The 24,187-nt window shown below is 44.4% G+C and overlaps 1 protein-coding gene across 3 annotated transcripts; it reads right to left on the bottom strand.

Moving 5' to 3' along the window:
* Window positions 1-2,963: 2,963 nt before the first annotated feature.
* Window positions 2,964-23,936, bottom strand: rnf40 (ring finger protein 40). Of its 3 annotated transcripts, none has more exons than XM_041877904.2 (20): window positions 23,858-23,936; window positions 22,144-22,292; window positions 21,872-22,039; window positions 21,543-21,765; window positions 20,734-20,931; window positions 20,387-20,508; window positions 20,039-20,185; window positions 17,985-18,059; window positions 17,707-17,826; window positions 15,832-16,011; window positions 15,013-15,148; window positions 14,584-14,705; window positions 13,405-13,664; window positions 12,292-12,409; window positions 10,068-10,217; window positions 9,386-9,598; window positions 8,945-9,070; window positions 8,546-8,686; window positions 4,712-4,813; window positions 2,964-4,529 (listed from the first exon to the last, which is right to left on the bottom strand). In XM_041877904.2, exons 2-20 carry the CDS (start codon window positions 22,282-22,284, stop codon window positions 4,353-4,355), a joined length of 2,919 nt encoding a protein of 972 aa, XP_041733838.2. In that variant the 5' UTR covers window positions 22,285-22,292; window positions 23,858-23,936; the 3' UTR covers window positions 2,964-4,352. The 3 variants fall into 3 exon arrangements, with proteins under 3 accessions (XP_041733838.2, XP_041733847.2, XP_041733856.2); XM_041877913.2 differs by having other exon boundaries at window positions 9,386-9,595; XM_041877922.2 differs by having other exon boundaries at window positions 21,585-21,765.
* Window positions 23,937-24,187: the final 251 nt, after the last annotated feature.

Here is a 24,187-nt window from a genome sequence, read left to right as displayed (position 1 = left end):
TAAAAACTCAACTCGTCGTGTTTGGAGGACAAAGAATGCTGAGTTGCATCCAAAGAACACCATATCTACTGTGAATCATGGGGGTGGAAACATCATGCTTTGGGGCTGTTTTTCTGCAAAGGGACCAGGACGACTGATCTGTGTAAAGGAAAGAATGAATGGGGCCATGTATCGTGAGATTTTGAGTGAAAACCTCCTTCCATCAGCAAGGGCATTGAAGATGAAACGTGGCTGGGTCTTTCAGCATGACAATGATCCCAAACACACCGCCCGGGCAACGAAGGAGTGGCTTCGTAAGAAGCATTTCAAGGTCCTGGAGTGGCCTAGCCAGTCTCCAGATCTCAACCCCATAGAAAATCTTTGGAGGGAGTTGAAAGTCTGTGTTGCCCAGCGACAGCCCCAAAACATCACTGCTCTAGAGGAGATCTGCATGGAGGAATGGGCCAAAATACCAGCAACAGTGTGTGAAAACCTTGTGAAGACTTACAGAAAACGTTTGACCTGTGTCATTGCCAACAAAGGGTATATAACAAAGTATTGAGAAACTTTTGTTATTGACCAAATACTTATTTTCCACCATAATTTGCTAATAAATTCATTAAAAATCATACAATGTGATTTTCTGGATTTTTTTCCCTCAATTTGTCTGTCATAGTTGACGTGTACCTATGATGAAAATTACAGGCCTCTCTCATCTTTTTAAGTGGGAGAACTTGCACAATTGGTGGCTGACTAAATACTTTTTTTCCCCACTGTACGTATTTGACACCTCTGCAAAACATGACTTAGTACTTGGTGGCAAAACCCTTGTTGGCAATCACAGAAGTCAGACGTTTCTTGTAGTTGGCCACCAGGTTTGCACACATCTCAGCAGGGATTTTGTCCCACTCCTCTTTGCAGATCTTCTCCAAGTCATTAATGTTTCAAGCCTGACGTTTGGCAACTCGAACCTTCAGCTCCCTCCACAGATTTTCTATGGGATTAAGGTCTGGAGACTGGCTAGGCCACTCCAGGACCTTAATGTGCTTCTTCTTGAGCCACTCCTTTGTTGCCTTGGCCTTGTGTTTTGGGTCATTGTCATGCTGTAATACCCATCCATGACCCATTTTCAATGCCCTGGCTGAGGGAAGGAGGTTCTCACCCAAGATTTCACGGTACATGGCGCCGTCCATCGTCCCTTTGATGCGGTGAAGTTGTCCTGTCCCCTTAGCAGAAAAACACCCCCAAAGCATAATGTTTCCACCTCCATGTTTGACGGTGGGGATGGTGTTCTTGGGGTCATAGGCAGCATTCCTCCTCCTACAAACACGGCGAGTTGAGTTGATGCCAAAGAGCTCGATTTTGGTCTCATCTGACCACAACACTTTCACCCAGTTCTCCTCTGAATCATTCAGATGTTCATTGGCAAACTTCAGACGGGCCTGTATATGTGCTTTCTTGAGCAGGGGGACCTTGCGGGCGCTGCAGGATTTCAGTCCTTCACAGCGTAGTGTGTTACCAATTGTTTTCTTGGTGACTATGGTCCCAGCTGCCTTGAGATCATTGACAAGATCCTCCCGTGTAGTTATGGGCTGATTCCTCACCATTCTCATGATCATTGCAACTCCACGAGGTGAGATCTTGCATGGAGCCCCAGGCCGAGGGAGATTGACAGTTATTTAGTGTTTCTTCCATTTGCGAATAATCGCACCAACTGTTGTCACCTTTTCAACAAGCTGCTTGGCGATGGTCTTGTAACCCATTCCAGCCTTGTGTAGGTCTACAATCTTGTCCCTGACATCCTTGGAGAGCTCTTTGGTCTTGGCCATGGTGGAGAGTTTGGAATCTGATTGATTGCTTCTGTGGACATGAGTCTTTTATACAGGTAACAAGCTGAGATTAGGAGCACTCCCTTTAAGAGTGTGCTCCTAATCTCAGCTCGTTACCTGTATAAAATACACCTGGGAGCCAGAAATCCTTTTGATTGAGAGGGGATCAAATACTTATTTCCCTCATTAAAATGCAAATCAATTTATAACATTTTTGACATGCGTTTTTCTGGATTTTGTTGTTGTTATTCTGTCTCTCACTGTTCAAATAAACCTACCATTAAAATGACAGACTGATCATTTATTTGACAGTGGACAAACGTACAAAATCAGCAGGGGATCAAATACTTTTTTCCCTCACTGTATATATTTTACTCTGTTCTTTTGAAATACATTTTCTTAGTTAATTTTTTTTCTTAAAGGCCCAATGCAGCCATGTTTATATCAATATCAAATCATTTCTGGGTAACAAGTACCTTACTGTAATAGTTAAAATGAACAAAAATGTTTTTTTTTAGCAAAAACCTTCTCAAGCAAGATTTGTGTTAGGACTGTCTGGGAGTGGTCTAAGCGGGGAGGTGAAAACTTAAAACTTGCTGTTTTTAGCAGAGAGGTCTGGAACTCTCTTTGTTATTGGTCTGTTAAGAGCGTCTGCTAAATGACTAAAATGTAAAAGTTAACCAATTTCCCACCTGGTGATGTCACCAGGCAAGCAGAAACTCCCACCCATGCAAACAGGCTGATTAGAAGGTCCTGTGTAGATTGTATTTTCAACCAGCAACTATCAGGATATAACACTGATCAATTTTGTTCACACTTTTACAGTGTTCATTTCATCAGCTGTTGTACAATATGATACAAAACACAGGAAAAACACAATTTGGACTGCACTGGGCCTTATAAGACCTGCCAAAACGTAATTATAATGGATTTCTTTGTGATGATGTAACATTTCAATTGTGGTGCTTTTAGTGTTTATTCATTTTTACAGATAGCCTACAGTAAAATAAATTAATGAAAATGCTATTGTGTTTTTAGAAAAATATATATATGTTAGCCAAGACCTTCATAAACACAACCAAATTATTATTTTGGGGATAGCATATCTGAAATGTATTTATTATTGGGAGTTGAGAAATAAATCTAACACTGTTGGAAAGCTGGGATTCCCCTTTATTCAACATTGGCCATGTCATTCTGACGTTAAAATCTTCTTAGAATAGCTTCATAGTAGCCTCCGCTGAGTCCCCAACAACCGGATGTTCGGGTTTCAAGGGAAATGGAAAGAGCCTATGAAGTGACTTCCGCTTTTGGACGTTAACAAGGCGACACTCCATCTTAACTCCTCCTCCACATTTATTGGATTGGTTGAACAGTGTGGTCAATATATCTCCACTGAAACGTGAATATTTTAGCCTTACAATGTTATAAACACATCTTCGTTAGTTACCTTGCTTTTAAGAAACCTACCGTAGCCATTTGATCCCTGAATCATTAAATTAGGAAATGATTTATTAAAGACAAAAAGTATTCGATTGGAATTGTAACCTTGCAATATTTTTTGGGCTATTTAAGGGTTGCCAACCATCCTCCAGGTGCATCTAAAAGGGGCAGTGTCTTATTTTGAGACAGGCTTGAATATGCAAAGAAGCCAATAGGCAGAGGTTAACCTACATTTGTCTGATTCTCTATATGGTAGCAATAATAGTAATTTTTATTTAGTAAAGTGGTTTCTTGAAACATACAACACAATTTTAAGTGTCACCCTTTAGGCCCATGGTGTTAGACTTCATGTTTTTTTTTTTTGGGGGGGGGGACAAGTGACTTGAGCTTTCTGACAAAAAAAAATACATCTGTCCTACTTGTCTGAAGGACAAGTGGCTAAAAAAAAGTTAATGTCAAGGCCTGCAGTATCGTCTGGTGAAATCTCTGCACAGGAGCATAACGTGCTCATTACGATAATGAAAGTAAATACATTTCTACTGAATTGAGTCGCATTTGTACACAACTCAACATATCAACTAAACTAGATACGCGTCCAGTGATTTAATCTCAGTTCTTGAGAATCAGGTATTTTAAGAAAAGACCAAACAAGCACATACAGGTGCTCTCAAGGATGATTCTGGGGAAGTCTGAATGTATACAAATCATACAGCGCTACGACAACTTCCTAGTTCTCTTTTAGAAGGTGAAAAATGTCAACAACAAAAATGGGCTCAGTTAAAAGTTAATTACCACATGGGCAAGACCTGACCAAAAACAAAGATGGGACAGAAAAACAATTCAGAGTATCCAGAAGTAGGAATACCTTGGTATGTGCACTTCTGTTTTTACACTCTCACTCAGTCACAACTATCTGTTTGGTCACTAGCACCAACCGGCAATGATGCAATATAAAAAAGTATTTCCAAAAGGAGAGATTAAAAGCAAAGACAAAACTAAGCTCTCCAACCACACCCTCACTTCCATCCATTTATCCCCCCCCCCCCTTCTCTCCTTTATCTCTGTTCACTGTTCTCTTCTTCTCCTCTACATGTAACGGAGTTAGGTGATGTAGATGCGGTGGAAGTCGTTGGCCCCGAAGGCACAGTTGCACTTGGGGCACTTCCTTTGACGAGTGTCATAGCGCGTCTTCAGACACTCGTAGCAGAAAACGTGGAAGCACTTGGTGAGCACCGTCTCTTTGTCGCGGGTGTTGCAGCACGGACAACGCAGCTTCGCCTGCAAGGTGTGGAGTACAGAAAATGCAGGGTCAATTTGGGATAGAAAATATACAGTTAACGCTGTAAAATAAAGTGTTATCCATGTACCACAATATGTGAACCTTCTCACATGTACAACTACATGTAATTGATCAAACAAAAGCAAGGCCATTCCATCAGGATGTGTGTATTTTGTATTACCTTGTACTGGTTGATCTCCTCCTGCAGGATCTCATCAGCATCAGTGTACACCTCTACTTTCTTCTGTTTCTCCAGCTTTCGTCGTAGCCTGGACAGGTCCTCCTATAAGTCAGGCAGACACAGTCGAATACTGTAGTAGCTTATATTAGACCTACAGTTAATATAGGCTACTACAGTATTGTGCACTTGTGTAGCTAGCATGACTGATTTTGTGCTAGCTAGCCAACGTTTAATTATTTCTGCGTTATGAAAGGAACTAGACACGGACACGAATTATCTGTTTAGTGTGTTAACACACTATTGGTAGTTTGTTGTAAGCAATTATTGGTGATAAACCGTGTGTTATTGGATGCTAGCATGCTAGTTAGCTATGGCGTCATAGGATACGGTGCCCTGGGCGGTTTTCACGTAAGAATACTGTACCAAGTTAGCTAGCTCAATAAACTAAGTTAGAGTCTATTCCTAGAAACATTGAACCGCTGTAGTTTACAACAATTATAATTTCTAAAGTTGAAGTTGGGAGAGTTATATTTGAGTGTTTCAGTGAAAGGTAAGTGAGGGATGCCCCGCTCTCTCGCTTTCCCAGATGTTTAGTTAATTTTATTCCGATCTCTTTTGCATTATTGTAGCCTTTTCTGTAGCCTGTCAACTATGTGTCTGTCTATCCCTGTTCTCTCCTCTCTGCACAGGCCATACAAACGCTTCACACCGCGTGGCTGCTGCCACTCTAATCTGGTGGTCCCTGCGCGCACAACCCACGTGGAGTTCCAGGTCTCCGGCAGCCTCTGGAACTTCCGTTCTGCGGCCAACAAGGCAGAGTTAATCTCAGCCTATGCTACCCTCCAGTCCCTCGACTTCTTGGCGCTGACGGAAACATGGATTACCACAGAAAACACTGCTACTCCTACTGCTCTTTCCTCGTCTGATCATGTGTTCTGGCATACCCCAAGAGCATCTGGTCAGCGCAGCGGTGGCACAGGAATCCTCATCTCTCCCAAGTGGACATTCTCTCTTTTCCCCCTGACCCATCTGTCTATCTCCTCATTTGAATTCCATGCTGTCACAGTTTCTAGCCCATTCAAGCTTAACATCCTTATCATTTATCGCCCTCCAGGTTCCCTTGGAGAGTTCATCAATGAGCTTGACGCCTTAATAAGTTCCTTTCCTGAGGATGGCTCACCCCTCACAGTTCTGGGTGACTTTAACCTCCCTACGTCTGCCTTTGACTCATTTCTCTCTGCCTCCTTCTTTCTACTCCTTTCCTCTTTTGACCTCACCCTCTCACTGTCCCCCCCTACTCACAAGGCAGGCAATACGCTTGACCTCATCTTTACTAGATGCTGTTCTTCTACTAATCTCACTGCAACTCCCCTCCAAGTCTCCGACCACTACTTTGTATCCTTTTCTCTCTCGCTCTCCTCCAACACTACTCACTCTGGCCCTACTCAGATGGTAATGTGCCGTCGCAACCTTCGTTCTCTCTCTCCCGCTACTCTCTCCTCTTCCATCCTATCATCTCTTCCCTCTGCTAAATCCTCCTCCCTCCGATCTCCTGATTCTGCCTCCTCAACCCTCCTCTCCTCCCTTTCTGCATCTTTTGACTCTCTATGTCCCCTATCCTCCCGGCTGGCTCGGTCCTCCCCTCCTGCTCCATGGCTTGATGACTCATTGCGAGCTCACAGAACAGGGCAGCCGAATGGAAATGGAGGAAAACTAGACTCCCTGCGGACCTGTCATCTTTTCACTTCCTCCTCTCTACATTTTCTTCCTCTGTTTCTGCTGCTAAAGCCACTTTCTACCACTCTAAATGTCAAGCCTCTGCCTCTAACCCTAGGAAGCTCTTTGCCACCTCCTCCCTGCTGAATCCTCCTCCTCCCTCTCTGTGGATGACTTCGTCAACCATTTTGAAAAGAAGGTTGACGACATCCAATCCTCATTTACTAAGTCAAATGACACCGCTGGTCCTGCTCACACTGCCCTACCCTATGCTTTGACTTCTTTCTCCCCTCTCTCTCCAGATGAAATCTTGCGACTTGTGACGGCCGCCCAACAACATGCCCGCTTGACCCTATCCCCTCCTCTCTTCTCCAGACCATTTCCGGAGACCTTCTCCCTTACCTCACTTCGCTCATCAACTCATCCTTGACCGCTGGCTATGTCCCTTCCTTCAAGAGAGCGAGAGTTGCACCCCTCCTCAAAAAACCTACACTCGATCCCTCCGATGTCAAGAACTACAAACCAGTATCCCTTCTTTCTTTTCTCTCTCTTGAGCGTGCCGTCTCTAGCCAACTCTCCTGCTACCTCTCTCAGAATTACCTTCTTGATCCAAACCAGTCAGGTTTCAAGACTGGTCATTCAACTGAGACTGCTCTTCTCTGTGTCACGGAGGCTCTCCGCACTGCTAAAGCTAACTCTCTCTCCTCTGCTCTTATCCTTCTAGACCTATCTGCTGCCTTTGATACTGTGAACCATCAGATCCTCCTCTCCACCCTCTCCGAGTTGGGCATCTCCGGCGCTGCTCACTCTTGGATTGCGTCCTACCTGACAGGTCGTTCCTACCAGGTGGCGTGGCGAGAATCTGTCTCCGCACCACGTGCTCTCACCACTGGTGTCCCCCAGGGCTCAGTTCTAGGCCCTCTCCTATTCTCTCTATACACCAAGTCACTTGGCTCTGTCATATCCTCACATGGTCTCTCCTATCATTGCTACGCAGACGACACACAATTAATTTCCCCCTTCCCCCTTCTGATAACCAGGTGGCGAATCGCATCTCTGCATGTCTGGCGGACATATCAGTGTGGATGTCGGATCACCACCATCAAGCTGAACCTCGGCAAGACGGAGCTGCTCTTCCTCCCGGGGAAGGACTGCCCGCTCCATGATCTCGCCATCACGGTTGACAACTCCATTGTGTCCTCCGCCCAGAGTGCAAGGAACCTTGGCGTGACCCTGGACAACACCCTGTCGTTCTCCGCCAACATCAAAGCGGTGACCCGATCATGCAGGTTCATGCTCTACAACATTCGCAGAGTACGACCCTACCTTACACAGAAAGCGGCACAGGTCCTAATCCAGGCATTTGTCATCTCCCGTCTGGATTACTGCAACTCGCTGTTGGCTGGGCTCCCTGCCTGTGCCATTAAACCCCTACAACTTATCCAGAACGCTGCAGCCCGTCTGGTGTTCAACCTTCCCAAGTTCTCTCATGTTACCCCGCTCCTCCGCACACTCCACTGGCTTCCAGTTGAGGCTCGCATCTACTACAAAACCATGGTGCTTGCCTATGGAGCTGTGAGGGGAACGGCACCTCCTTACCTTCAGGCTCTGATCAGACCCTACACCCAAACGAGGGCACTACGTTCATCCACCTCTGGCCTGCTAGCTCCCCTACCTCTACGGAAGCACAGTTCCCGCTCAGCCCAGTCAAAGCTATTCGCTGCTCTGGCACCCCAATGGTGGAACAAGCTCCCCCACGACAGCGGAGTCACTGACCACCTTCCGGAGACACTTGAAACCCTACCTCTTTAAGGAATACCTGGAATAGTATAACAGTAATCCTTCTACTCCCCCATAAAAAAAAAAAGGGTGGCTGTCCCACTGGCTATCCTAAGTTGAATGCACCAATTTGTAAGTCGCTCTGGATAAGAGCATCTGCTAAATGACTTAAATGTAAAATTACCCTTCCCACTGTATTCACTGAAGGCTTTTAGGGGTTTGACAAATTAACACCAGGGTTCCCACGAAAAAATATATTCCTATTTAAAAATGGGACTCACCTGGTTAAATAAAGGATAAATATCTAGAAAGGACAGACTTGTCAGTAGTTGTGTGTACCTGTGCTCTTTTGAGGTTGCCCAACTCCCTCTCTCTGGCTGTGCGGTTCTCGGACACGGACACCTGGATCTCCCTCAGCTTGGACTGGGTGTGTTCCAGCTGCACCTTCAAGTCCTCAGCCAGCTGGGCTGCCTCCACCGCCTGGGGACATGGAGGGGCAAGAGACACTCAGAGATACTCCCAACAGAATGTCACAAGAAGAGTGACCAGCAACACAATTTCTAGTATTGTCCTTCACAACAGTGGTATTGTTATTCCTTTTTGTGGTATTATTACAATATCAATAGTAAAAGCAGTAGTAGTAGTTGTAGTACTGTGAGTAGTAGTATTGGTAAGGTAACTGTGGAAGAAGGGGAGTTTAAAAGTATCTTAGTAGTAGTAGAGGTATTGTTTTGCTACCTTCCTCTTGTTGAGTTCTAGTGCTTGTATGCGAACTCCTAACTCTTTCTCCAGAGTGGCCAGTAAGCTCTGGAGGATGCCCTCTTTCTCCTCCAGCTTCTGTACAACCAATAAGTGGGCTTCCACCTGTGACAGACAGCAAGGGGAACCAATCAATCAGACCTCTTCCTCATTAGCTCAGAAACACATGCATTATCAGGACTACAATCAAATGTTGTTTTCTTTTTTATTTCAATAGCCAATGTTTACATCAGGGATGCACAACATGCGGCTCGAGATATGCTATTTTTTGACCCGCGGGTGTCTTAGAAAAATAAAATAAAACAGTCTTTCTTGCCAAACGAGTTATGCACCCGTTGTACATCCACCGCTTTGTAAGTTGCCTTGGAAATAAACACACACACATGATGCTGACAGTCCATCCTCCACAGTCTCTCTCACCTGGGTCTTGAAGGTGAGCACCTGGTCGGCCAGCTCCTCCTTCTCCTCCCTCAGCAGCTTGTAGATCTGGTTGGACTTGATGCGTTCCGACATCAGCTTGAAGTTGGCGTCATCCTTCTCCCTCAGCTGCTGCATCAGCCGGCTGTTCTGCTCCTGCATGTCCTCAAAGGCCTGACCTGTCACGTCCATCTCACTCAGTAGGGCCTCCTCCTCCTGGACAGAATGGAGAGGTACAGGGGGGTGGGAGGTTGGCATAGAGTTGGCATTGGTTTAGTTTTTTATATTTTATTTTTACTGTTAGTTATGTAGTTTCATTTAATTGAGGTCCAATCTCTTTAAGAGAGAGACCTGGTACAATATGGCAGATGAAAACACATTAGGTCACACAGTGTTACCTTGCAATGTATCCCGAATGAATCACACACACAATGTAATTGTAACTAACATGTATCAACTGACTTCACAATGACACCTCATCTAATGTAATTAAAATACCACTGAATAGCATTGCGACACCTCACTTATCGGCACTGAGATTTCTTAAGAAATCAAATTCCATTGAAATACCTGGTCAAATGAAAAAAAATATATGGCAAAGCCAAGGCAAACCCACTGCAATTGTGATATTTAACATATTCAACACCTCTGCAAAAGTTTTGAATGTGTAGTGGATATACAGTACCTGTTTGGTGGCAGTGAGCTTCTTCTGTAGGTGGTCGATTGTCTCCTCTGCCACACGGATCTTCCTAAGAGCGTCCTCATCAGCCAGCTTCTTGCTCTCCTTCCTCTCCCTCTCCTCCAGCTCTCGAACCCGCACCCGCAACTCATCCACCTGGGACGCAGGGGGGGTTTATATGTAATACATGGACTGAAACACATAGGCACTCTACTTTTTTAAATTTTTTTCTACTTGAGATTGAAGTGGGGTTGGATACAGATACCACTTAATAATAATAAATAATATGCCATTTAGCAGACGCTTTTATCCAAAGCGACTTACAGTCATGCGTGCATACATTTATTTTGTGTATGGGTGGTCCCGGGGTTCGAACCCACTACCTTGGCGTTACAAGCGCCGTGCTCTACCAGCTGAGCTACAGAGGACTACCACTTCAACCACCTCATGAATTTACTTTTTTTTATGACCAATATTTTATAGACAATTCAATTTTTTAGATACGAAATACAACAAATACAAAAGTAACAGGACCCAACAAATACCAATTAACTTTACTTGTTTGAATTATTTTACAAATATACAGTACCAGTCAAATGTTTGGACACAGCTACTCATTCCAAGGTTTTTCTTTATTTTTTACTATTTTCTACATTGTAGAATAACAGAGAAGACATCAAAACTATGAAATAACACATATGGAATCATGTAGTGACCAAAAAAGTGTTAAACAAATCAAAATATAATTTTATATTTGAGATTCTTCAAAGTAGCCACCCTTTGCCTTGATGACAGCTTTGCACACTCTTGGCATTCTCTCAACCAGCTTCATGAGGTAGTCACCTGGAATGCATTTCAATTAACAGGTGTGCGTTAAGTAAATTTGTGGAATTTCTATCCTTCTTAATGCGTTTGAGTCAATCAGTTGTGTTGTGACAAGGTAGGGGTGGTATACAGAAGAAAGCGCTTTTTGGTAAAAGACCAAGTCCATATTATGGCAAGAACAGCTCAAATAAGCAAAGAGAAACGACATTCCATCTTTACTTTAAGTCATGAAGGTCAGTTAATACTGAACATTTCAAGAACTTTGAAAGTTTCTTCAAGTGCAGTCGCAAAAACCATCAAGCACTATGATGAAACTGGCTCTCATGAGGACCGCCACAGGAAAGGAAGACCCAGAGTTACCTCTGCTGCAGGATAAAGTTCATTAGAGTTAACTGCACCTCAGGTTGCAGCCCAAATAAATGCTTCACAGAGTTCAAGTAACAGACACATCTCAATATCAACTGTTCAGAGGAGACTGCGTGAATCAGGCCTTCATGGTCGAATTGCTGCAAATAAACCACTACTAAAGGACACCAATAGAAGAAGAGAGTTGCTTGGGCCAAGAAACACGAGCAATGGACATTAGACCGGTGGAAATCTGTCCTTTGGTCTGATGAGTCCAAATGTGAGATTTCTGGTTCCAACCGCTGTGTCTTTCTGAGAAGCAGAGTAGGCGAACGGACGATCTCTGCATGTGTGGTTCCCACCGTGAAGCATGGAGGAGGTGGTGTGATGGTGCTTTGCTGGTGACACTGTCAGTGATTTATTTAGAATTCAAGGCACACTTAACCAGCATGGCTACCACAGCATTCTGCAACGATACGCCATCCAATCTGGTTTGCGCTTAGTGGGACTATCATTTGTTTTTCAACAGGACAATGACCCAAAACACACCTCCAGGCTGTGTAAGGGCTATTTGACCAAGTAGGAGAGTGATAGAGGGCTGAATCAGATGACCTGGCCTCCACAATCACCCAACCTCAACCCAACTGAGATGGTTTGGGATGAGTTGGACCGCAGAGTGAAGGAAAAGCAGCCAACAAGTGCTCAGCATATGTGGGAACTCCTTCAAGACTGTTGGAAAAGTATTCCTCATGAAGCTTGTTGAGAGAATGCCAAGAGTGTGCAAAGCTGTCATCAAGGCAGCGAATCTCAAATATAAAATATATTTTGATTTGTTTAACACTTTTTTGGTTACTACATTATTCCATATGTGTTATTTCACAGTTTTGATGTCTTCACTATTATTCTACAATGTAGAAAATAGTAAAAATAAAGAAAAACCCTTGAAGGAGTAGGTGTGTCCAAACTTTTGACTGGTACTGTACATGAATTGACTTTCAATGATAACCTACAGTTCAGGTCGGAATTATTAAGAAAGAAGTCAAACGGTTGCTGGACAAACCTCAGCTTTAGACTTGCGCTCTGCTGCCATAAGCTGCACTTTGTCCCTCTGTTCTTTGGGAGCTGATTTGTACATGTCCAACAGTAGCTTCATCTCCTTCTGAGACTCCTGGGCTTTCCTGGGTGAAAAGGAGAATGAACAGTATTAGAGTTAGCACTACCTCACTTTAGAATAAGACAATGTGTTAAGGTCTTCTACTATATGAGAGTATCTTTTATTCTAGGGATGTGCCGAGTACTCGGACAAAACAAGTATCTTAACAGATATGGAGAATTTTCTGAATACGATTATGATATGAGTAATTTTTGTAATTATTCGTGATTGGGGAAAAATGTATTTTCAGCTGCCAGCACACATCTCTCAAACAGTGTGAAGTGTTGTGTACTATAAATAACTCAATTGGCTAGTTCGGCTGTCTGTCAAGAAATGGGCGGGGTGTGGGTTGAGCCAGCTGCCACAATTGGATTAGAACAAGTCTCCGCTCCCCCTCCCTCTGTCGTTATGTTGTGAGCTAAACCCATGCTTGCTATTATTATTATTTATTCTCGCCCAGGCATATTTACAGAGAGACTGATCATTAAAAATGACAAATGCAGATAGTTCATTTTCATTGTACAAATGTTGTGGCATAAGTGTCGGGAGAGAAATTTTTTGCTCCTCTCGAAAGTGAAAAAATATATGGGGCAAGCGAATTACCTTCAACTAAATCTGTCTGGAATAAATGCAGGCAGCAGTAGCCAGCCATGCATTATTTATTAGCCTATTTTGTTGATAATTGAATAGGACTAAGTAAGTAAATCATATGCATTTTCAGCTGTCAGTATAATTTCTTAACTTTGAACAATGTGTGAATGAGTGAAGGAACATAACGATGTGCTCTGAGATGCACTCTGGGTGATAGTGCAGTAATGTGTACTTGAGGTATAGGCTTTACCGGCATTTAAAGCTCACTTCCGGGTTTTCCGATCACGAGTAAATCTGATTACGAGTATCAAGTGTGATAAAACGGATAGAATTACAAATACGATTATGAACAGATCTGCACACCCCTACTTTATTCTGTATAACATGAAAGGTGAGTTGTGTGTTCTGTGACAAAAAAAAACAACATACTTAAGTTCCGCCCTCAGCATCTTCAGGGTGTCCGAATCTTTCCTCTTCAACTCCTCGCTGCGCTGTCGCTCCCTCTCTCGTTCCCTCTCTCGTTCCCTCCCAGTCTCCCGCTCTCTCTCCCGGGCCCGCTGTCTCTCCAGCTCCCTCCTCCTCTCCTCCTCCTCCTCTTGGTCTTCATCCTCCTCTTTCTTCACCTCCAGGCTGTCGCTCACCGGCTCCTCCAACGACAGAAGCCCAGTGTCACCACTCTGACACCGCAACTGTCAAAGGGACAGGGATAGAAAATGGTTTTGGGACATCAATCGCATTGATCACATTTTCGTAGCAAATGTCATGATTCAAATAAGTCACGTTTACCCTCATCTATTAATAAAATATTGTGCAATTCAAGTTTTGATGAACCACGTGACTTAACCGCCTCACCAGGGCAAATGCTCTAGTTAGCCTATAACAAGGGTCCAGAGTAGAGCCCTGCACGGACATTCATTTTAAGCGAGTACTACCCATGCCCACGACATTCAGGCCCTACCCTACCCAGGCCCGATTGCGTCTACCAAATTCAAGGCCCTGCCCGAAACCAGAAATAACTTCCGTTAGTAAATAACCTCAGTTAGTAAATCCATTAGCTGCTCCTCTCTGTCACTCGCTCCTTGCACGCAGCTCGCTCTGCTCACGGCAGCTCTGAGTCTGAGTATCCATAGCAACAGCTCCGCTTGGGCTGTTCTGCTCAATGAAGAGACATGAGAGAGCAGTTAGATGTTAGCTACTTTTCGTCACTCTAAACTCAGACACAACTCAAGGAACATTATTTTCTGTGAAATAATCTCTCCCGTTTTATATTTAACGAGGTTGAAGCACTTCTGACACCATGTTATGATCGTAGTCAGATATGACTGTACTGCACAGCAGAGCACACGCAAATGGCTCAGCTTCAAAATGTTAGAGATCAATTAAGTGATACCCGAGTGCTGCCCGTACCCTAGTTATTGATTTAAAAACAGGCCCTACCCCGATGTGTAATATCGGGGCCCGTCGGGCTCAGGTCAGGTAGCAGCGCTCTAGTCCAGAGTTTATCCTGACCTGGTCATCTGGTTAGAAAAGAAACCTGTCTCTATCTGCATATTGATTAAATATTCAGAAGAAAGTCTATTGGTCTCACGTGGAGGATCCGCCACCTACCTTGTTGATCTCCATCTGTGTTTCTCTGAGCTTCCGCTTGTAGCGCTGCACGTCACCTTTCAGCTGGTGGTTGTGGTTCTGGAGGCTGCTGATGAGGTGGCGCATCTCTCTGTTGATTGGGCCTGAGGGAAAGATCAAAGGGGACAGAGGGGTTGATAAGGAAACAATGACCATGCGTTTCAGTCAGAGCCACCACATTGTTTTGTCTGACTGTATTCTGCGTGCGCTAAACTTGTGAAGTATCGCCAAACTTGTGAGCAATAAGGATAGTGATAACAGGAGAGGATACATTCCTCCCAAACACACAGTCAACATCCTTGGTTAGAGGGAAAAACAGGAATAAGACTGAAACGTTTGCTTTCTATGGGAAACATTTAATGATAGAAACAAGCCTAGGTAGTGGGAGGTGTTGTGGAGATTAGATGTTACCTGCTTGCTCGTTGGCCGCCAGGTTCTGTTCAAACTCGATGCGCAGCATCTCGTACTCCTTGCGCACCTGGGCCAGCGTGTCTTCCAGTTGGATGACCTCAGTGCGGAGCTTCTTCTGTAGTGACAACTCGTCACTCTGAACAGATGACAAACACCACAGCTTTTGTTGACGGCGGTCAAATCACACCAAATCTGACATCCTGACTAGTTTTGGCCAGTTTTTACTGATTGTGACACAATCCACTTTCCAAGCATATAAAGAGAGCCCCGTCTGTTTCTGCTTACGCCAAATTGGTCATGTTTTGCCCAAACACTAGGCACTGTAGCCATGGCAATGACATAGTGTTGTGGAATGCAGAGCTAGTCCGCTCCCCGGGCCGCTGTAACCCTGGCTATTCCAAATACCTTTCTAACCACATATATTCCTTGTGTATTCATGATATACATGCCAGACCTGGGTTCAAGTAGTATTTGTTTTCTTTCAAACACTTTAGCTGCGCTTGATTGAGCTTGCCTTGCACAATGGGAGCAATGGAATAGTCCCAAAATTGCAAAACCCATCCATCTGGTACCCCAGGCAGGCTCAATCAAGCGCAACTAACGCATGGGGGGGGGGGGGAATACTATTTGAACCCAGATCTGATATGCTGAAATGTTTGTTACTTTAAAATCAGTCGCTCCCTCCTACACTTACATTATCTTATGCAGAGCGACAATCAGTCCATTCAACTAAGGGAGGTAAATGAACCATGGATCATAATCATTGCAAGTAAAACCTTCCTCTAAATAGCCACTCTCTGCAAAATCAGTGCTCCTGACCTCCATGTGCTCTATCTGTCTGAGGTGGGCGTTCTTAGCGGTGAGGAGCAGGGCCCGGGCCTCATCCAGCTGGGTCTTCACCCCCAGAGACTCGTTGTAGAGCAGGGAGAACTGGGACTGCAGGCACTTGTAGTCCGCGGTCTCCTTCACCACATCCTCCGGAATATTTTTCAGGTCCAACTGAAAGGTAGTTAAGCGGGTGAGTGAATTACCCCCCATACACTGTAAGGCACCTTGAGACATAGTGAAAAACGAAATTACTGCAATTCAGACAAGGGAACATTTGCCAGGAAAATACATTACATTACAGACAGAGTATACATTCAGTGATCATAACATAACAAACATATGTTATTGTGTTTATAATTGTTTTAAGTGTTTACAGTGCCTTAAGAACGTATTCATACCCCTGGACTTATTCCACACTGTTGTGTTACAGCCTGAATTCAAAATGAATTAAATCTTTTTTTCCTCACCCATCTACACACAATACCCCATAACGACAAAGTGAAAACATGTTTTTAGAAAATGCTGCTAATCTTCAAGTCTTCACACAGATTTCCAATGGGATTAAAGTCTGGGCTTTGGCTGTTGGACTTTCACATTCTTGTTCTGAAGCCATTCGAGCATTGCTTTGGCTTTATATTGCGGTGACTGTCCTGTTGGAGCGTAAATCTTCGGTCCAGTCTAAGGTCATTTACACTCTGAAGTAGGTTCTCATCAAGGATTTGCCTGTATTTGGCTCCATTCATTGTTCCCTCTATCCTTACGAGTCTCCCAGTCACTGAAAAGCATCCCCATAGCATGATGCTGCCACCACCATGCTTCACGGTAGGGATGGTGTTAAATGGGTGATGAGCTGTGCCTGATTTTCTCCAGACGTAGCGCTTTGCAGTCAGGCCAAAGAGTTACATTTTTGTCTTATCAGACCACAGAATCTTTTGTCTTTCACATGCCTTTTTGTAAACTCCAGGCGTGCTGTCATGTGCCTTTTTCTCAAAGCCCAGATTGGTGAAGCGCTGTAGAGTCTACTTTCCTTCTGGCAGGTTCTCCCATCTCAGCCAAGGAACTATGTAGTTCTGTCAGAGTGGTCACTGGGTTCTTAGTCACCTCCCTGACCAAGGTCCTTCTTGCCCAGTTGCTCAGTTTGATCAGACGGCCAGCTCTAGGCAGTCTGGGTAGTTCCATATATTTTCTATTTCCCAATGATGGAGACCACTGTGCTTTTGGAAACTTTCAACACTGTTGAAATTGTTTTATACTCTTCCCCAGATATATACCTCATCACAATTCTATCTCGGTGATCTACGGACAGTTCCTTGGACTTCATGGTATAGTTTCTGCTCTGACATGCACTGTCAACTGTGGCACCTTATATAGGCAGGTGTGTTTCTTTCTATATCATGTCCAAACAATTGAATTTACCACAGGTGGACTCCAATCAAGTTGTAGCGACATCTCAAGGATGATCAAAGGAAATTGGATGCACCTGAGTTCAATTTGGATTGTCGTGGAAAAGGGGTGTGAATATTTCTGTAAATTAGATAGTTCAGTATTTTATTTTCAATCAATTTGAAAACATGTTTTTATTTAAATGTGGGGTATTGTGTGTAGTTAAATTGGTGAGATTATATATTTGTTTAATCCATCTTGAATTTAGGCTGTAACACAACAAAATGTGGAAAAAGTCAAGGGGTATGAATACTTTCTGAAGGCACTGTATATATTCTACAATTATAATCTTCCTTGACATGACATGACTCATGACTGTCTGAATAGTGAGCATCTCCTTTGTTAAGCTGACAGATAACAGAATGCACAGCGTATTGTTGTGAGTTTAGTCTTGTATTCCCTCGGAGGGGACTGCTGCTGTACCTTGAGCTTCTCACTCTCCCTCACAGCCTCCTGGAGCTCCTGCTGTTGTTTCTCCAGGTTCGCCATGCGGTTGTTGGCCAGCTCCTGGTTCTGCTCCAACTCTGCATTCAGGCTCTCAAACTAACAGATATAATAATTACAATATGGAGTTACATTTGTATTACTTTTGGCACTAATTTAACTCCACATGACAGGGTTGGAAACAGCAATGTATCAAAAACAAGATGGAAGGGAAGCTCAAGAATATGGTTGGACAATAGAGACAAGTCTGCACTCACCTTCTGTATATTGAGGGTGATCTGGCCACCGGGTAGCCCCCCTGAGCTGCCAGTGGTGTAGTAGCCCGAGGTCAACTGGGCAGAACAATCAGAGGTGTTTAGCTAACTTGCCCCATATATTAGTACAGACACTAACCCAGACATATTACAATAGTTATATAGATGTGGTTACAGTCTTCATTCCGGCTATACAACATCAAAACATTATTTTACCCATGTACATACAGCAGGACATACAGTGGCTTGCGAAAGTATTCACCCCCCTTGGCATTTTTCTTATTTTGTTGCCTTACAACCTGGAATTAAAATGGATTTTTTGGGGGTTTGTATCATTTGATTTACACAACATGCCTACCACTTTGAAGATGCAAAATCTTTTTTTATTATGAAACAAATAAGAAATAAGACAAAAAAAACAGAAAACTTGAGCGTGCATAACTATTCACCCCCCCCAAAGTCAATACTTTGTAGAGCCACCTTTTGCAGCAATTACAGCTGCAAGTCTCTTGGGGTATGTCTCTATAAGCTTGGCACATCTAGCCACTGGGATTTTGCCCATTCTTCAAGGCAAAACTGCTCCAGCTCCTTCAAGTTGGATGGGTTCCGCTGATGTACAGCAATCTTTAAGTCATACCACAGATTCTCAATTGGATTGAGGTCTGGACTTTGACTAGGCCATTCCAAGACATTTAAATGTTTCCCCTTAAACCACTCAAGTGTTGCTTTAGCAGTATGCTTAGGGTCATTGTCCTGCTGGAAGGTGAACCTCCGTCCCAGTCTCAAATCTCTGGAAGACAAACAGGTTTCCCTCAAGAATTTCCCTGTATTTAGCGCCATCCATCATTCCTTCAATTCTGACCAGTTTCCCAGTCCCTGCCGATGAAAAACATCCCCACAGCATAATGCTGCCACCACCATGCTTCACTGTGGGGATGGTGTTCTCGGAGTGATGAGAGGTGTTGGGTTTGCGGCAGACATTTTGTTTTCCTTGATGGCCAAAAAGCTCAATTTTAGTCTCATCTGACCAGAGTACCTTCTTCCATATGTTTGGGGAGTCTCCCACATGCCTTTTGGCGAACACCAAACATGTTTGCTTATTTTTTTTCTTTAAGCAATGTATTTTTTCTGGCCACTCTTCCGTAAAGCCCAGCTCTGTGGAGTGTATGGCTTAAATTGGTCCTATGGACAGATACTCCAATCTCCGCTGTGGAGCTTTGCAGCTCCTTCAGGGTTATCTTTGGTCTCTTTGTTGCCTCTCTGATTAATGCCCTCCTTGCCTGGGCCGTGAGTATTGGTGGGCGGCCCTCTCTTGGCAGGTTTGTTGTGGTGCCATATTCTTTCAATTTTTTAATAATGGATTTAATTGTGCTCCGTGGGATGTTCAAAGTTTCAGATATTTTTTATAACCCAACCCTGATCTGTACTTCTCCACAACTTTGTCCCTGACCTGTTTGAAGAGCTCCTTGGTCTTCATGGTGCCACTTGCTTGGTGGTGCCCCTTGCTTAGTGGTGTTGCAGACTCTGGGGCCTTTCAGAACAGGTGTATATATACTGAGATCGTGTGACAGATCATGTGACACTTAGATTGCACACAGGTGGACTTTATTTAACTAATTATGTGACTTCTGAAGGTAATTGGTTGCACCAGATCTTATTTAGGGGCTTAATAGCAAAGGGGGTGAATACATATCCACGCACCACTTTTCCGTTATTTATTTTTTTGAATTTTTTGAAACAAGTTATTTTTTCATTTCACTTCACCAATTTTGACTATTTTCTGTCTGTCCATTACATGAAATCCAAATAAAAATTCATTTAAATTACAGGTTGTAATACAACAAAAAGGAAAAACGCAAAGGGGGTGAATACTTTTGCAAGGCACTATAGATAAACAATGGATGGCATGCTCTGGTGCTTCAGCCTTATCGCTGGCCATCGATGCATAATGGAGAGTGACATCAGCGATGATAAGACACTAGAACTACACACACACACCTGCTCAAGTACACACACAAAGTACATTAAGTACACACCCACAAATTACACACACCTACCTGCTCCAGTGCCTCAGCCAGATGCTTGTTGAGCTTCTGTTCCCTCTTACGGAGCTTCTCGATGTCCCACTGCAGATCCTCCACAGCGGTCTCCATCTCAGACACCTTGGTCTCCGAGCTTGTCACCTTATCCACAAGCTCATTGTACTGATAAAGAGGAGGAGAGTGGAGAGCAAACATTTGATTATGAAATTGGCTGGATGAGTCCACACAATCGGCATGTATCATCACCGATGAGAACTAGCAGACATTCACATTGAGGAGGATACAAAAGCCTGAAAGACGACACTATGGCGATGTGGGAATTCCCAATACACACACTATTCATGACAGGGTGCGGTAACGTACCTCCATAGACATCTTGTGGTGTCTGCCCTGCAGGGAGGAGGCCAGGTCTCGCAGTCTGCCATTCTCCTCCAGCAGAGTACGATTCAGACGGAGCATCTCTTCCTGGCTGTCATCCTCAAACACTGACAAAGACAACACAGTTACTAGGGTTACTCAACTAGTGATTACATATGCCACGTAGCAGATGCTTTTATCCAAAGCGACTTACAGGAATTTAACACAAGATCAGAGTGAATGTCATAGTTGGGAACCCCTCTACATAATTATGCCAAATTTAGAACCCACATGTTGCTACAACCAGAAAGTGAAAAAGTCCCTAGTCATGATAAGCGAGTCTGAATAGTTACCTGTGGACAGGATCTGGGTGCATAGGCTGTCGATGCGGCTGTGCAGCCTGTCGAAGACGCAGACCATGCAGGCAGCTGCCTCCTTGCTGAACTGCATCCTGTCCTGCAGCTGCAGGCTGAGCTCCTCCTCACTGCTGTTGTCCAAAGTGGAGAGGAAGGCTTTGGCACTCTCACTGAGGGTAGTAGTGGGCAGCGGTGCTAAACAGTTAGGATGGTAAGACTTAGGATGTGGTTGACGATAAAACGTGTGGCGTAAGTGCTAGACAGGTTTACTGCTTTGTTATGTTGCCATGCCTCACACCAGTTATTATAGGTGGCAACGCAATGGAATCGGAGTTATCATTACCACTTTTATGTTTTTGCCCCCTTTTTTCTCCCCAATTTCGTGATTACGATCTTGTCTCATCGCTGCAACTCCCCAACGGGCTCGGGAGAGGCTAAGGTTCGGGTCATGCGTCCTCCGAAACATGACCCGCCAAGCCACGCTTCTTAACACCCGCTCGCTTAACCCGGAAGCCAGCTACAACAATGTGTCGGAGGAAACAATGTTCAACTGATGACCGAAGTCAGCCTGCAGGCGCCCGGCCCACCACAAGGAGCCAAGTAAAGGCCCCCGCCCAAACCCTCTCCTTACCCAGACCATGCTAGGCCAATTGTGCGCCGCAATATTGGACTTCCGGTCACGGCCACAACACTGCGATGCAGTGCCTTAGACCGCTGCGCCACTCGAGAGGCCTGTATCATTACTTCTGATCAGAGGCTAGATATGCGTAGATAAAAGGTTGAGAGAGAGCAGGAATGATTTTTACCGGTTGTCGAGTCCTGCTGTGGATTACGAGCTATCTCCATACCATCGGGTGGTGGAGGCTGTTGCTCCTCGTGTTCTGGCGCTGGGAGTGGGGCTGAAGGAGGGGGTGGTGGGATCATACTATCCTCCTCCATTGGGGTAGGGGCAGAGACAGGCGTAGCGGGCGGTGCCGGGACCACCGTGGGGTCAATGCGTTGGCGCAGCAAGTGAACATTTTCTTCCAACTGGAAGTTAGAGAAAGAAGGTAATTGAGTATGTGTGGGGGTTACACTTAGTTAAGTATATGTCTATGGTCCTTCACGGCAGCAAATTACTGTGGGATGTAAGTACCTGGGACCAGTAACGATTCACAATGAGCAGTGTGGTATCGTCAGTAGCTTGTCGCTTTTCCAGCTTCTCTATCTTCTCTCGCAGCTCATCCTCCATGGTCTGCCTCTGCTCCAGACGCTCACTCAGCTTTTTATTCTTAAACTGGATCACCTTCATGTCCATTTCCTCCTGCAGATGTCACGTGATAATGAAGAAGATAACCATATAGGAGGGATGATTAACTTAAGCATAGACAAGACCTGGATGTGGAGGACAACAAGAAAATGACTAACCGTAGAGGACACTCCCCCAATGCGTATGGGCTCAATGAGAGTGGTGGTGGTCTTCTCTTCTTTTCTACACTTCTTCTCTGGTGGACCAGGGGGGCTGTCCCCACCTGAGGCTCGCTTCCCTCCCCCGGTGCCAGACATCATTGCTGCTTCTGCAACAAAAAGTGTGACAGCCGTTTTAGGACACAAATGCAAAAAACTTGCCATGAGTTAATATGCATGTTAGCTACCTAAATAGCGGTAGTTGCATGCTTAACGTACACTACATGACCAAAAGTATGTGGACACCTGCTCGTCGAACATCTTATTCCTAAATCATGGGCATTAATATGGAGTTGTTCCCCCCCTTTGCTGCCATAACAGCCTCCACTCTTCTGGGAAGGCTTTCCACTAGATTATGGAACATTGCGGCAGGGACTTGCTTCCATTCAGCTACAAGAGCATTAGTGAGGTCGGGCAATGATGTTGGGGGATTAGGCCTGGCTCACAGTCGGCGTTCCAATTCATCCTAAAGGTGTTTGATGGGGTTGAGGTCAGGGCTCTGTGCAGGCCAGTCAAGTTCTTCCACCCCGATCTCGACAAACCATTTCTGTATGGATCTTACTTTGTGCACGTGGGCATGATCATGCTGAAACAGGAAAGGGCCTTCCCCAAACTTGCCAAGCACAGAATCGTCTAGAATGTCATTGTATGCTGTAGCGTTAACATTTCCCTTCACTGGAACTAAGAAGCCTGAATCATGAAAAACAGCCCCAGACCATTATTACTCCTCCACCTAACTTTACAGTTGGCACTATGCATTGGGGCAGGTAGCGTTCTCCTGGCATCCGCCAAACCCAGATTTGTCCGTTTGACTGCCAGATGGTGAAGCGTGATTCATCACTCCAGAGAACGCGTTTCCACTGCTCCAGAGTCCAATGGCGGCGAGCTTTACACCACTCCAGCCGACACTTGGCATTGCGCATGGTGATCTTAGGCGCATGATTTCATGAAGCTCCCGAGGAACAGTTATTGTGCTGATGTTGCTTCCAGAGGCAGTTTGGAACTCGGTAGTGAGTGTTGCAACCGAGGACAGACGATTTTTATGCACTACAGCACTCTACGTTCCCGTTCTGTGTGCTTGTGTGGCCTACCACTTTGCGGCCGAGCCGTGGTTGCTCCTAGACATTTACACTTCCCAATAACAGCACTTACAGTTGACCAGGGCAGTTCTAGCAGTGCAGAAATCTGACAAACTGACTTGTTGGAAAGGTGGGATCCTATGACAGTGCCACGTTGAAAGTCACTGAGCTCTTCAGTAAGGCCATTTTTATTTATTTATTTAACCTTTATTTAACTAGGCAAGTCAGTTAAGAACAATTTCTTATTTACAATGACGGCCTACATTCTACTGCCAATGTTTGTCTACGGAGATTGCATGGCGGTGTGCTCGATTTTATACACCGGTCAGCAACGGGTGTGGCTGAAATAGCCGAATCCACTAATTTGAAGGGGTGTCCACATATATATATATATATATAGTGTATATTTTACTAGCTAGTATAGCTAACGTTTGCGAGAATCTAGCTAGCTAACAGGCTAACTGTAATGAATGCTAGCTAACGTTAGCCGGCTAGCAGATTATAGTTATACGGCCTATGTAGTCGAATCACTTTTAAATGTTTACTACATGCAATCATACGTTTTTATTTCAAGATCACTAAGAACTATCACAAACCTTCAACAGCAGAAAGAGAATTTGTCAAACATAGTTGCTAACCGGAGATGACGACAGTAGTTATTTAACCAGCTTCCTGTACGGCACGGTAAGTGTACCGATGGGAAAGTCGTTTCATCAAGATAAAGGTCCTGCAGTCAGTGTCTCGCTGGGTTATTTTTACTGTATAGTTAACTAAATGCCTAAATGAATGCATGCTGTACACATTTTTCCATTATACAATAAATATTTAAACGTTGATTTATACGATTAATTATGTGAAATACTATTTAGTCCATGCCACGCCTCACTCTGTCCTCATGGTGGCACTACAGTCTACAGCCCCTTCAT

Source organism: Coregonus clupeaformis, chromosome 1 (genome assembly GCF_020615455.1).
Source record: "Coregonus clupeaformis isolate EN_2021a chromosome 1, ASM2061545v1, whole genome shotgun sequence".
Classification (NCBI taxonomy): domain Eukaryota; kingdom Metazoa; phylum Chordata; class Actinopteri; order Salmoniformes; family Salmonidae; genus Coregonus; species Coregonus clupeaformis.
Note: the sequence above shows the minus strand (reverse complement) of the source record. Positions and strands in the feature narration are given on the sequence as shown.